Here is a 14,541-nt window from a genome sequence, read left to right on the forward strand (position 1 = left end):
ATGCTGGAACATTGCTGCTATAACAGCCTCCACTCTTCTGGGAAGGCTTTCCACTAGATGTTGGAACATTGCTGCTATAACAGCCTCCACTCTTCTGGGAAGGCTTTCCACTAGATGTTGGAACATTGCTGCTATAACAGCCTCCACTCTTCTGGGAAGGCTTTCCACTAGATGTTGGAACATTGCTGCTATAACAGCCTCCACTCTTCTGGGAAGGCTTTCCACTAGATGTTGGAACATTGCTGCTATAACAGCCTCCACTCTTCTGGGAAGGCTTTCCACTAGATGTTGGAACATTGCTGCTATAACAGCCTCCACTCTTCTGGGAAGGCTTTCCACTAGATGTTGGAACATTGCTGCTATAACAGCCTCCACTCTTCTGGGAAGGCTTTCCACTAGATGTTGGAACATTGCTGCTATAACAGCCTCCACTCTTCTGGGAAGGCTTTCCACTTGATGTTGGATCATTGCTGCTATAACAGCCTCCACTCTTCTGGGAAGGCTTTCCACTAGATGTTGGAACATTGCTGCAGGGATTTGCTTCCATTCAGCCACAAGAGCATTAGTGAGGTTGGCCACTGATGTTGGGTGATTGGGCCTGGCTCCCAAAGGTGTTCGATTTGGGTTGAGGTCAGGGCTCTGTGCAGGCCAGTTAAGTTCTTCAATACCGATCTCAACAAACCATTTCTATATGGACCTCACGGGGGAATTGTCACGCTGAAACAGGAAAGGGTCTTCACCAAACTGTTGCCACAAAGTGGGAAGCACAGAATCGTCTAGAATTTAATTGTATACTATAGGGTTAAGATTTCCCTTCACTGGAACTAAGGGGCCTAGCCCGAACAATGAAAAACAGCCCCAGACCATTATACCGCCTCCAAACTTTACAGTTGGAACTATACATTTTTGGCAGGTAGCGTTCTCTTGGCATCCTTCTAACCCAGATTCATCAGTCGGACTGCCAGATGGTGAAGCGGGATTTATCACTCCAGAGAAGGCGTTTCCACTGTTCCAGAGACAATGGCGTTGAGTTTTACACCACTTCAGCCGATGCTTGGCATTGCGCACAGTGATCTTACGCTTGTGTACAGCTGCTCTGCCATGGAAACCCATTTCATGAACTCCCGACAAACAGTTATTGTGCTGACGTTGCTTCCAGAGGCAGTTTGGAACTCTGTAGTGAGTGTTACAACCGAGGACAGACGATTTCTACGGGCTATGCTCTTCAGCACTCTGCTGTCCCGTTCTGTGAGCTTGTGTGGCTTACCACTTTGCGGCCGAGACATTGTTGCTCCTAGACGTTTCCTCTTCACAATAACAGCACTTACAGCTAACAGCTCTAGCAGGGCCGAAAAGTTATTCCCCTTGTCAGCAACGGGTGTGTGCTGAAATAGCTGAATCCACTAAATTAAATGGGTGTCCACATACTTTTGGCTATTTAGTGTATATGACATAGAACACACATTCCTCGGACATGTACAATACAGAATCACATCATCAGCTCTATTCATGACATTTCTATTTGCTCCGTAACGTTTTTCCTAATGAACGTGGCCCACGGGTGTATTGTTGCAGACACAAAGTTTGCAGACAGAAATGTATCAACGTTTTGTAACGTTGTCGTATTGAGTTTGGCCCTGCATTAGCCGGGTGTAACAGGGCTGAACCAGGGGGAACAGGGCTAAACCAGGGGGAACAGGGCTAAACCAGGGAGAACAGGGCTAAACCAGGGGTAACAGGGCTAAACCGGGTGTAACAGGGCTAAACCGGGTGTAACAGGGCTAAACCAGGGGGGGGAACAGGGCTAAACCAGGGGGAACAGGGCTAAACCGGGGGAACAGGGCTAAACCAGGGGTAACAGGGCTAAACCAGGGGTAACAGGGCTAAACCAGGGGTAACAGGGCTAAACCAGGGGGAACAGGGCTAAACCAGGGAAACAGGGCTAAACCAGGGGAAACAGGGCTAAACCAGGGGAAACAGGGCTAAACCAGGGGGAACAGGGCTAAACCAGGGGGAACAGGGCTAAACCAGGTGGAACAGGGGTAACAGGGCTAAACAAGGGGTAACAGGGCTAAACCAGGGGGAACAGGGCTAAACCAGGGGGAACAGGGTTAAACAAGGGGTAACAGGGCTAAACCGGGTGTAACAGGGCTAAACCAGGGGTAACAGGGCTAAACCAGGAGGAACAGGGCTAAACAAGGGGTAACAGGGCAAAACCGGGTGTAAAAGGGCTAAACCAGGGGGAACAGGGCTAAACCAGGGGTAACAGGGCTAAACCAGGGGGAACAGGGTTAAACCAGGGGTAACAGGGCTAAACCAGGGGTAACAGGGCTAAACCAGGGGTAACAGGGCTAAACCAGGGGGAACAGGGCTAAACCAGGGGTAACAGGGCTAAACCAGGGGGAACAGGGCTAAACCAGGGGGAACAGGGCTAAACCAGGGGGAACAGGGGTAACAGGGCTAAACAAGGGGTAACAGGGCTAAACCAGGGGGAACAGGGTTAAACAAGTGGTAACAGGGCTAAACCGGGTGTAACAGGGCTAAACCAGGGGTAACAGGGCTAAACCAGGAGGAACAGGGCTAAACCAGGGGGAACAGGGCAAAACCGGGTGTAACAGGGCTAAACCAGGGGTAACAGGGCTAAACCAGGGGTAACCGGGTGTAACAGGGCTAAACCAGGTGTAACAGGGCTAAACCAGGTGTAACAGGGTTAAACCGTGTGTAACAGGGCTAAACCGGGTGTAACAGGGATAAACCAGGGGAAACAGGGCTAAACCAGCGGTAACGGGGCTAAACCAGAGGTAACAGGGCTAAACCGGGGGGAACAGGGCTAAAAGAGGTCTACATGGCTGGACAGCCCTGTGTGCCCACAGCTCCGTGTACTAACAGGGGTTTAGACAGCACGGCTGGTCGCTGGTTCAGGACGGCTCTCCGAACACAACCATGGAAGGAGGGCAGGGCAGCGGGGAGGCCCGGCACATCAACGCCATCTAGAGGAGAGGAGAATACAAGTTGAAATGCAGAAAGATAGTTTTAGTTCTTTATGTTTGAGACGGAAGGTTTAGACGTTGTCTGTGTACCGGAAGCTATTTTTTGGAATAAATTATTTAAAAAACATACTCATGTTTGAGGTTGTACATTAGTCTTTCCTTCAACCACACACACTGTAAAATACTCTGTCTAGCAAATTATGAAAATCACTGAATAGTTTTGTGATTACCCCCCGACAGCTAATCATTTTTATTTTTTTTAAACCACAAAATTACTTCTGAATATGTGTATGGAATTAATATCCGATTAGCTCCAGTGTTTGACAGAGTATGGTCAGGAAAGGTAGGGTTCAACAGAAGGAGGTTTTGATGGAGAAAGGGAGATGGGCTCACCTGGTACTCCCCCCAGGTACACAGTCTCCTTGGCCCCTGAGGATCGGCCCTTCTTGGGCCCCACACTGTGTTCACTGGCTGCATCCACATGGAGCTGCAGCACGCTGCTCTTCTTCATGACTACAGGGCGAACAGCCAATGGCAACAACATTAGTAGAAGACCGTTTTGAATTGAATAAAATGTATTGATCCCAAGTTTAGTAACATAGATGATGCTATAATGTTTTTCCCAGTGCAAATCTACACTGAACAAATGTATTGATCCCAAGTTTATAAATTGATGATGCTATAATGCTTTCCCAGTGCAAATCTACACTGAACAAAAAAATATAAAAACGCAACATGTAACAATTTCAAAGATTTTACTGAGTTCAAATCAAATCAAATCAAATTTTATTTGTCACATACACATGGTTAGCAGATGTTAATGCAAGTGTAGCGAAATGCTTGTGCTTCTAGTTCCGACAATGCAGTAATAACGAGCAAGTAATCTAACTAACAATTCCCAAAAAAACTACTGTCATACACAGTGTAAGGGGATAAAGAATATGTACATAAGGATATATGAATGAGTGATGGTACAGAGCAGCATAGGCAAGATACAGTAGATGATATCGAGTACAGTATATACATATGAGATAAGTATGTAAACCAAGTGGCATAGTTAAAGTGGCTAGTGACACATGTATTACATAAGGATGCAGTCGATGATGTAGAGTACAGTATCAACGTATGGATGAGATGAACAATGTAGGGTAAGTAACATTATATAAGGTAGCATTGTTTAAAGTGGCTAGTGATATATTTACAACATTTCCCATCAATTCCCATGATTAAAGTGGCTGGAGTAGAGTCAGTGTCATTGACAGTGTGTTGGCAGTAGCCACTCAATGTTAGTGGTGGCTGTTTAACAGTCTGATGGCCTTGAGATAGAAGCTGTTTTTCAGTCTCTCGGTCCCAGCTTTGATGCACCTGTACTGACCTCGCCTTCTGGATGGCAGCGGGGTGAACAGGCAGTGGCTCGGGTGGTTGATGTCCTTGATGATCTTTATGGCCTTCCTGTAGCATCGGGTGGTGTAGGTGTCCTGGAGGGCAGGTAGTTTGCCCCCGGTGATGCGTTGTGCAGACCTCACTACCCTCTGGAGAGCCTTACGGTTGAGGGCGGTGCAGTTGCCATACCAGGCGGTGATACAGCCCGCCAGGATGCTCTCGATTGTGCATCTGTAGAAGTTTGTGAGTGCTTTTGGTGACAAGCCGAATTTCTTCAGCCTCCTGAGGTTGAAGAGGCGCTGCTGCGCCTTCCTCACGATGCTGTCTGTGTGAGTGGACCAATTCAGTTTGTCTGTGATGTTCCATCGATGTGGATGGGGGGGGGTGTTCCCCCTGCTGTTTCCTGAAGTCCACAATCATCTCCTTAGTTTTGTTGACGTTGAGTGTGAGGTTATTTTCCTGACACCACACTCCGAGGGCCCTCACCTCCTCCCTGTAGGCCGTCTCGTCGTTGTTGGTAATCAAGCCTACCACTGTTGTGTCGTCCGCAAACTTGATGATTGAGTTGGAGGCGTGCATGGCCACGCAGTCGTGGGTGAACAGGGAGTACAGGAGAGGGCTCAGAACGCACCCTTGTGGGGCCCCAGTGTTGAGGATCAGCGGGGAGGAGATGTTGTTGCCTACCCTCACCACCTGGGGGCGGCCCGTCAGGAAGTCCAGTACCCAGTTGCACAGGGCGGGGTCGAGACCCAGGGTCTCGAGCTTGATGACGAGCTTGGAGGGTACTATGGTGTTGAATGCCGAGCTGTAGTCGATGAACAGCATTCTCACATAGGTATTCCTCTTGTCCAGATGGGTTAGGGCAGTGTGCAGTGTGGTTGAGATTGCATCGTCTGTGGACCTATTTGGGCGGTAAGCAAATTGGAGTGGGTCAAGGGTGTCAGGTAGGGTGGAGGTGATATGGTCCTTGACTAGTCTCTCAAAGCACTTCATGATGACGGATGTGAGTGCTACGGGCGGTAGTCGTTTAGCTCAGTTACCTTAGCTTTCTTGGGAACAGGAACAATGGTGGCCCTCTTGAAGCATGTGGGAACAGCAGACTGGTATAGGGATTGATTGAATATGTCCGTAAACACACCGGCCAGCTGGTCTGCGCATGCTCTGAGGGCGCGGCTGGGGATGCCGTCTGGGCCTGCAGCCTTGCGAGGGTTAACACGTTTAAATGTCTTACTCACTTCGGCTGCAGTGAAGGAGAGACCGCATGTTTCCGTTGCAGGCCGTGTCAGTGGCACTGTATTGTCCTCAAAGCGGGCAAAAAGTTATTTAGTCTGCCTGGGAGCAAGACATCCTGGTCCGTGACTGGGCTGGGTTTCTTCCTGTAGTCCGTGATTGACTGTAGACCCTGCCACATGCCTCTTGTGTCTGAGCCGTTGAATTGAGATTCTACTTTGTCTCTGTACTGGCGCTTAGCTTGTTTGATAGCCTTGCGGAGGGAATAGCTGCACTGTTTGTATTCAGTCATGTTACCAGACACCTTGCCCTGATTAAAAGCAGTGGTTCGTGCCTTCAGTTTCACACGAATGCTGCCATCAATCCACGGTTTCTGGTTAGGGAATGTTTTAATCGTTGCTATGGGAACGACATCTTCAACGCACGTTCTAATGAACTCGCACACCGTATCAGCATATTCGTCAATGTTGTTGTCTGACGCAATACGAAACATCTCCCAGTCCACGTGATGGAAGCAGTCTTGGAGTGTGGAGTCAGCTTGGTCGGACCAGCGTTGGACAGACCTCAGCGTGGGAGCTTCTTGTTTTAGTTTCTGTCTGTAGGCAGGGATCAACAAAATGGAGTCGTGGTCAGCTTTTCCGAAAGGGGGGCGGGGCAGGGCCTTATATGCGTCGCGGAAGTTAGAGTTCATATAAGGAAATCAGTCAATTAAAATAAATCAATTAGGTCCTAATCTATGGATTTCACATGAATGGGAATACAGATATGCATCTGTTGGTCACAGATATTAAAAAGGAAGGGAGGCGTGGCTCAGAAAACCAGTCAGTATCTGGTGTTGCCACCATTTGCCTCATGCAGCGTGACACATCTCCTTCACACAAAGTTGATCAGGCTGTTGATTGTGGCCTGTGGAATGTTGTCCCATTCCTCTTCAATGGCTGGGTGAAGTTGCGGAATATTGACGGGAACTGGAACGCACTGTTGTACAGGACTATCCAGAGCATCCCAAACATGCTCAATGGGTGACATGTCTGGTGAGCATGCAGGCCATTGAAGAACTGGGACATTTTCAGCTTCCAGTAATTGTGTCCAGATCCATGTGACATGGGGCTGTGCATTATCATGCTGAAACATGAGGTGATGGAGGTGGATGAATGGCACGACAATGGGCCTCAGGATCTCTTCACGGTGTCTCTATGCATTCAAATTGCCATCGATAAAATGCAATTGTGTTCGTTGTCTGTAGTTTATGCCTGCACATACCATAACCAGCATGGGGCCCTCTACATCCAACCACAAGTCTGGTTGGATGTACTGCCAAATTCTCTAAAACGATGTTGGAGGCGGCTTATGGTAGAGAAATTAACATTAAATTCTATGGCAACATTGTCAGCATGCCAGTTGCACGCTCCCTCAAAACTTGAGACATCTGCGTGACAAAACTGCACATTTTAGAGTGGCCTTTTATTGTCCCCAGCACAAGGTGCACCTGTGTAATGACCATGTTGTTTAATCAGCTTCTTGATATGCCACACCTGTCAGGTGGACGGATTATATTGGCAAAGAAGAAATGCTCACTAATAGGGATGTAAACAAATTTGTGCACAACATTTGAAAGAAAAAAGCTTTTTGTGTGTATGGAACATTTCTTGGATCTTTTATTTCAGCTCATGAAACATGGGACCAACACTTTACATGTTGCGTTTATATTTTTGTTCAGTGTAATATTGTGAGGAAATTCACCTGTATCTGTAACTCAGCTAGAATTCACCTGTATCTGTAACTCAGCTAGAATTCACCTGTATCTGTAACTAAGCTAGAATTCACCTGTATCTGTAACTAAGCTAGAATTCACCTGTATCTGTAACTAAGCTAGAATTCACCTGTATCTGTAACTCAGCTAGAATTCACCTGTATCTGTAACTCAGCTAGAATTCACCTGTATCTGTAACTAAGCTAGAATTCACCTGTATCTGTAACTAAGCTAGAATTCACCTGTATCTGTAACTCAGCTAGAATTCACCTGTATCTGTAACTAAGCTAGAATTCACCTGTATCTGTAACTAAGCTAGAATTCACCTGTATCTGTAACTAAGCTAGAATTCACCTGTATCTGTAACTAAGCTAGAATTCACCTGTATCTGTAACTAAGCTAGAATTCACCTGTATCTGTAACTAAGCTAGAATTCACCTGTATCTGTAACTAAGCTAGAATTCACCTGTATCTGTAACTCTGCTAGATTTCACCTGTATCTGAAACTCTGCTAGAATTCACCTGTATCTGTAACTCAGCTAGAATTCACCTGTATCTGTAACTCAGCTACAATTCACCTGTATCTGTAACTCAGCTACAATTCACCTGTATCTGTAACTCAGCTACAATTCACCTGTATCTGTAACTCAGCTAGAACTCACCTGTATCTGTAACTGAGCTAGAATTCACCTGTATCTGTAACTAAGCTAGAATTCACCTGTATCTGTAACTAAGCTAGAATTCACCTGTATCTGTAACTAAGCTAGAATTCACCTGTATCTGTAACTAAGCTACAACTCACCTGTATCTGTAAGTTACAACTCACCTGTATCTGTAACTAAGCCACAACTCACCTGTATCTGTAACTAAGCTACAACTCACCTGTATCTGTAACTCAGCTACAACTCACCTGTATCTGTAACTCAGCTAGAACTCACCTGTATCTGTAACTGTAAGCTAGAATTCACCTGTATCTGTAACTCAGCTAGAATTCACCTGTATCTGTAACTCAGCTAGAACTCACCTGTATCTGTAACTAAGCTACAACTCACCTGTATCTGTAAGTTACAACTCACCTGTATCTGTAACTAAGCCACAACTCACCTGTATCTGTAACTAAGCTACAACTCACCTGTATCTGTAACTAAGCTACAACTCACCTGTATCTGTAACTCAGCTAGAATTCACCTGTATCTGTAACTCAGCTAGAATTCACCTGTATCTGTAACTCAGCTAGAATTCACCTGTATCTGTAACTCAGCTAGAATTCACCTGTATCTGTAACTCAGCTAGAATTCACCTGTATCTGTAACTCAGCTAGAATTCACCTGTATCTGTAACTCAGCTAGAACTCACCTGTATCTGTAACTCAGCTAGAACTCACCTGTATCTGTAACTCAGCTAGAACTCACCTGTATCTGTAAGCTAGAACTCACCTGTATCTGTAACTATAAGCTAGAACTCACCTGTATCTGTAACTCAGCTAGAACTCACCTGTATCGGTAACTCAGCTAGAATTCACCTGTATCTGTAACTCAGCTAGAACTCACCTGTATCTGTAACTGTAAGCTAGAATTCACCTGTATCTGTAACTGTAAGCTAGAACTCATCTGTATCTGTAACTCAGCTAGAACTCACCTATATCTGTAACTCAGCTAGAACTCACCTGTATCTGTAACTGTAAGCTAGAACTCACCTGTATCTGTAACTCAGCTAGAATTCACCTGTATCTGTAATTGTAAGCTAGAACTCACCTGTATCTGTAACTGTAAGCTAGAACTCACCTGTATCTGTAACTCAGCTAGAACTCACCTGTATCTGTAACTCAGCTAGAACTCACCTGTATCTGTAACTCAGCTAGAACTCACCTGTATCTGTAACTGTAAGCTAGAACTCACCTGTATCGGTAACTGTAAGCTAGAACTCACCTGTATCTGTAACTCAGCTAGAACTCACCTGTATCTGTAACTGTAAGCTAGAACTCACCTGTATCTGTAACTGTAAGCTAGAACTCACCTGTATCTGTAACTGTAAGCTAGAACTCACCTGTATCTGTAACTCAGCTAGAATTCACCTGTATCTGTAATTGTAAGCTAGAACTCACCTGTATCTGTAACTGTAAGCTAGAACTCACCTGTATCTGTAACTCAGCTAGAACTCACCTGTATCTGTAACTCAGCTAGAACTCACCTGTATCTGTAACTCAGCTAGAACTCACCTGTATCTGTAACTGTAAGCTAGAACTCACCTGTATCGGTAACTGTAAGCTAGAACTCACCTGTATCTGTAACTCAGCTAGAACTCACCTGTATCTGTAACTGTAAGCTAGAACTCACCTGTATCTGTAACTGTAAGCTAGAACTCACCTGTATCTGTAACTGTAAGCTAGAACTCACCTGTATCTGTAACTGTAAGCTAGAACTCACCTGTATCTGTAACTCAGCTAGAATTCACCTGTATCTGTAACTGTAAGCTAGAACTCACCTGTATCTGTAACTCAGCTAGAATTCACCTGTATCTGTAACTGTAAGCTAGAACTCACCTGTATCTGTAACTCAGCTAGAACTCACCTGTATCGGTAACTCAGCTAGAATTCACCTGTATCTGTAACTCAGCTAGAACTCACCTGTATCTGTAACTGTAAGCTAGAATTCACCTGTATCTGTAACTAAGCTAGAATTCACCTGTATCTGTAACTCAGCTAGAACTCACCTGTATCTGTAACTGTAAGCTAGAATTCACCTGTATCTGTAACTCAGCTAGAATTCACCTGTATCTGTAACTCAGCTACAACTCACCTGTATCTGTAACTAAGCTACAACTCACCTGTATCTGTAAGTTACAACTCACCTGTATCTGTAACTAAGCCACAACTCACCTGTATCTGTAACTAAGCTACAACTCACCTGTATCTGTAACTCAGCTACAACTCACCTGTATCTGTAACTCAGCTAGAATTCACCTGTATCTGTAACTCAGCTAGAATTCACCTGTATCTGTAACTCAGCTAGAATTCACCTGTATCTGTAACTCAGCTAGAATTCACCTGTATCTGTAACTCAGCTAGAATTCACCTGTATCTGTAACTCAGCTAGAATTCACCTGTATCTGTAACTCAGCTAGAACTCACCTGTATCTGTAACTCAGCTAGAACTCACCTGTATCTGTAACTCAGCTAGAACTCACCTGTATCTGTAACTGTAAGCTAGAACTCACCTGTATCTGTAACTATAAGCTAGAACTCACCTGTATCTGTAACTCAGCTAGAACTCACCTGTATCTGTAACTCAGCTAGAACTCACCTATATCTGTAACTCAGCTAGAACTCACCTGTATCTGTAACTGTAAGCTAGAACTCACCTGTATCTGTAACTCAGCTAGAATTCACCTGTATCTGTAATTGTAAGCTAGAACTCACCTGTATTTGTAACTGTAAGCTAGAACTCACCTGTATCTGTAACTCAGCTAGAACTCACCTGTATCTGTAACTCAGCTAGAACTCACCTGTATCTGTAACTCAGCTAGAACTCACCTGTATCTGTAACTGTAAGCTAGAACTCACCTGTATCGGTAACTGTAAGCTAGAACTCACCTGTATCTGTAACTCAGCTAGAACTCACCTGTATCTGTAACTGTAAGCTAGAACTCACCTGTATCTGTAACTGTAAGCTAGAACTCACCTGTATCTGTAACTGTAAGCTAGAACTCACCTGTATCTGTAACTGTAAGCTAGAACTCACCTGTATCTGTAACTCAGCTAGAATTCACCTGTATCTGTAACTGTAAGCTAGAACTCACCTGTATCTGTAACTCAGCTAGAACTCACCTGTATCTGTAACTGTAAGCTAGAACTCACCTGTATCTGTAACTCAGCTAGAATTCACCTGTATCTGTAATTGTAAGCTAGAACTCACCTGTATCTGTAACTGTAAGCTAGAACTCACCTGTATCTGTAACTCAGCTAGAACTCACCTGTATCTGTAACTCAGCTAGAACTCACCTGTATCTGTAACTGTAAGCTAGAACTCACCTGTATCGGTAACTGTAAGCTAGAACTCACCTGTATCTGTAACTGTAAGCTAGAACTCACCTGTATCTGTAACTGTAAGCTAGAACTCACCTGTATCTGTAACTCAGCTAGAACTCACCTATATCTGTAACTCAGCTAGAACTCACCTGTATCTGTAACTGTAAGCTAGAACTCACCTGTATCTGTAACTCAGCTAGAATTCACCTGTATCTGTAATTGTAAGCTAGAACTCACCTGTATCTGTAACTGTAAGCTAGAACTCACCTGTATCTGTAACTCAGCTAGAACTCACCTGTATCTGTAACTCAGCTAGAACTCACCTGTATCTGTAACTGTAAGCTAGAACTCACCTGTATCGGTAACTGTAAGCTAGAACTCACCTGTATCTATAACTGTAAGCTAGAACTCACCTGTATCTGTAACTCAGCTAGAACTCACCTGTATCTGTAACTCAGCTAGAACTCACCTGTATCTGTAACTCAGCTAGAACTCACCTGTATCTGTAACTCAGCTAGAACTCACCTGTATCTGTAACTGTAAGCTAGAACTCACCTGTATCTGTAACTGTAAGCTAGAACTCACCTGTATCTGTAACTGTAAGCTAGAACTCACCTGTATCTGTAACTGTAAGCTAGAATTCACCTGTATCTGTAACTCAGCTAGAATTCACCTGTATCTGTAACTAAGCTAGAATTCACCTGTATCTGTAACTCAGCTAGAATTCACCTGTATCTGTAACTCAGCTAGAATTCACCTGTATCTGTAACTCAGCTAGAACTCACCTGTATCTGTAACTGTAAGCTAGAACTCACCTGTATCTGTAACTCAGCTAGAACTCACCTGTATCTGTAACTCAGCTAGAACTCACCTGTATCTGTAACTATAAGCTAGAACTCACCTGTATCTGTAACTCAGCTAGAACTCACCTGTATCGGTAACTCAGCTAGAATTCACCTGTATCGGTAACTCAGCTAGAACTCACCTGTATCTGTAACTGTAAGCTAGAATTCACCTGTATCTGTAACTGTAAGCTAGAACTCACCTGTATCTGTAACTCAGCTAGAACTCACCTATATCTGTAACTCAGCTAGAACTCACCTGTATCTGTAACTGTAAGCTAGAACTCACCTGTATCTGTAACTCAGCTAGAATTCACCTGTATCTGTAATTGTAAGCTAGAACTCACCTGTATCTGTAACTGTAAGCTAGAACTCACCTGTATCTGTAACTCAGCTAGAACTCACCTGTATCTGTAACTCAGCTAGAACTCACCTGTATCTGTAACTCAGCTAGAACTCACCTGTATCTGTAACTGTAAGCTAGAACTCACCTGTATCGGTAACTGTAAGCTAGAACTCACCTGTATCTGTAACTCAGCTAGAACTCACCTGTATCTGTAACTGTAAGCTAGAACTCACCTGTATCTGTAACTGTAAGCTAGAACTCACCTGTATCTGTAAGCTAGAAATCACCTGTATCTGTAACTGTAAGCTAGAACTCACCTGTATCTGTAACTCAGCTAGAATTCACCTGTATCTGTAACTGTAAGCTAGAACTCACCTGTATCTGTAACTCAGCTAGAACTCACCTGTATCGGTAACTCAGCTAGAATTCACCTGTATCTGTAACTCAGCTAGAACTCACCTGTATCTGTAACTAAGCTACAACTCACCTGTATCTGTAACTCAGCTAGAATTCACCTGTATCTGTAACTAAGCTAGAATTCACCTGTATCTGTAACTCAGCTAGAACTCACCTGTATCGGTAACTCAGCTAGAATTCACCTGTATCTGTAACTCAGCTAGAATTCACCTGTATCTGTAACTAAGCTAGAATTCACCTGTATCTGTAACTCAGCTAGAACTCACCTGTATCTGTAACTGTAAGCTAGAATTCACCTGTATCTGTAACTCAGCTAGAATTCACCTGTATCTGTAACTCAGCTACAACTCACCTGTATCTGTAACTAAGCTACAACTCACCTGTATCTGTAAGTTACAACTCACCTGTATCTGTAACTAAGCCACAACTCACCTGTATCTGTAACTAAGCTACAACTCACGTGTATCTGTAACTAAGCTACAACTCACCTGTATCTGTAACTCAGCTAGAATTCACCTGTATCTGTAACTCAGCTAGAATTCACCTGTATCTGTAACTCAGCTAGAATTCACCTGTATCTGTAACTCAGCTAGAATTCACCTGTATCTGTAACTCAGCTAGAATTCACCTGTATCTGTAACTCAGCTAGAATTCACCTGTATCTGTAACTCAGCTAGAACTCACCTGTATCTGTAACTCAGCTAGAACTCACCTGTATCTGTAACTCAGCTAGAACTCACCTGTATCTGTAACTGTAAGCTAGAACTCACCTGTATCTGTAACTATAAGCTAGAACTCACCTGTATCTGTAACTCAGCTAGAACTCACCTGTATCGGTAACTCAGCTAGAATTCACCTGTATCTGTAACTCAGCTAGAACTCACCTATATCTGTAACTCAGCTAGAATTCACCTGTATCTGTAACTGTAAGCTAGAACTCATCTGTATCTGTAACTCAGCTAGAACTCACCTATATCTGTAACTCAGCTAGAACTCACCTGTATCTGTAACTGTAAGCTAGAACTCACCTGTATCTGTAACTGTAAGCTAGAACTCACCTGTATCTGTAACTCAGCTAGAACTCACCTGTATCTGTAACTCAGCTAGAACTCACCTGTATCTGTAACTGTAAGCTAGAACTCACCTGTATCTGTAACTGTAAGCTAGAACTCACCTGTATCGGTAACTGTAAGCTAGAACTCACCTGTATCTGTAACTGTAAGCTAGAACTCACCTGTATCTGTAACTGTAAGCTAGAACTCACCTGTATCTGTAACTGTAAGCTAGAACTCACCTGTATCTGTAACTCAGCTAGAACTCACCTGTATCTGTAACTCAGCTAGAATTCACCTGTATCTGTAACTGTAAGCTAGAACTCACCTGTATCTGTAACTCAGCTAGAATTCACCTGTATCTGTAACTGTAAGCTAGAACTCACCTGTATCTGTAACTCAGCTAGAACTCACCTGTATCGGTAACTCAGCTAGAATTCACCTGTATCTGTAACTCAGCTAGAACTCACCTGTATCTGTAACTGTAAGCTAGAATTCACC

At 44.1% G+C, this 14,541-nt stretch overlaps 1 protein-coding gene across 1 annotated transcript in view; it reads right to left on the bottom strand.

Annotated features, from left to right (window-relative positions):
• Window positions 1–808: 808 nt before the first annotated feature.
• The window catches only part of LOC112216446 (laminin subunit alpha-5-like), a 47,729-nt gene continuing 33,996 nt past the window's right edge, over window positions 809–14,541 (bottom strand). Inside the window, exons 19-20 of the mRNA XM_042299953.1 lie at window positions 3,384–3,503; window positions 809–2,990 (exon numbers count right to left, since the gene is read on the bottom strand). Coding sequence (XP_042155887.1) covers window positions 2,842–2,990; window positions 3,384–3,503 — 269 coding nt within the window. The 3' untranslated portion in view covers window positions 809–2,841. The remainder of the gene's footprint in view (window positions 2,991–3,383; window positions 3,504–14,541) is intronic.

This window comes from Oncorhynchus tshawytscha, linkage group LG16 (assembly GCF_018296145.1).
Source record: "Oncorhynchus tshawytscha isolate Ot180627B linkage group LG16, Otsh_v2.0, whole genome shotgun sequence".
In the NCBI taxonomy this organism is placed as follows: Eukaryota; Metazoa; Chordata; class Actinopteri; order Salmoniformes; family Salmonidae; genus Oncorhynchus; species Oncorhynchus tshawytscha.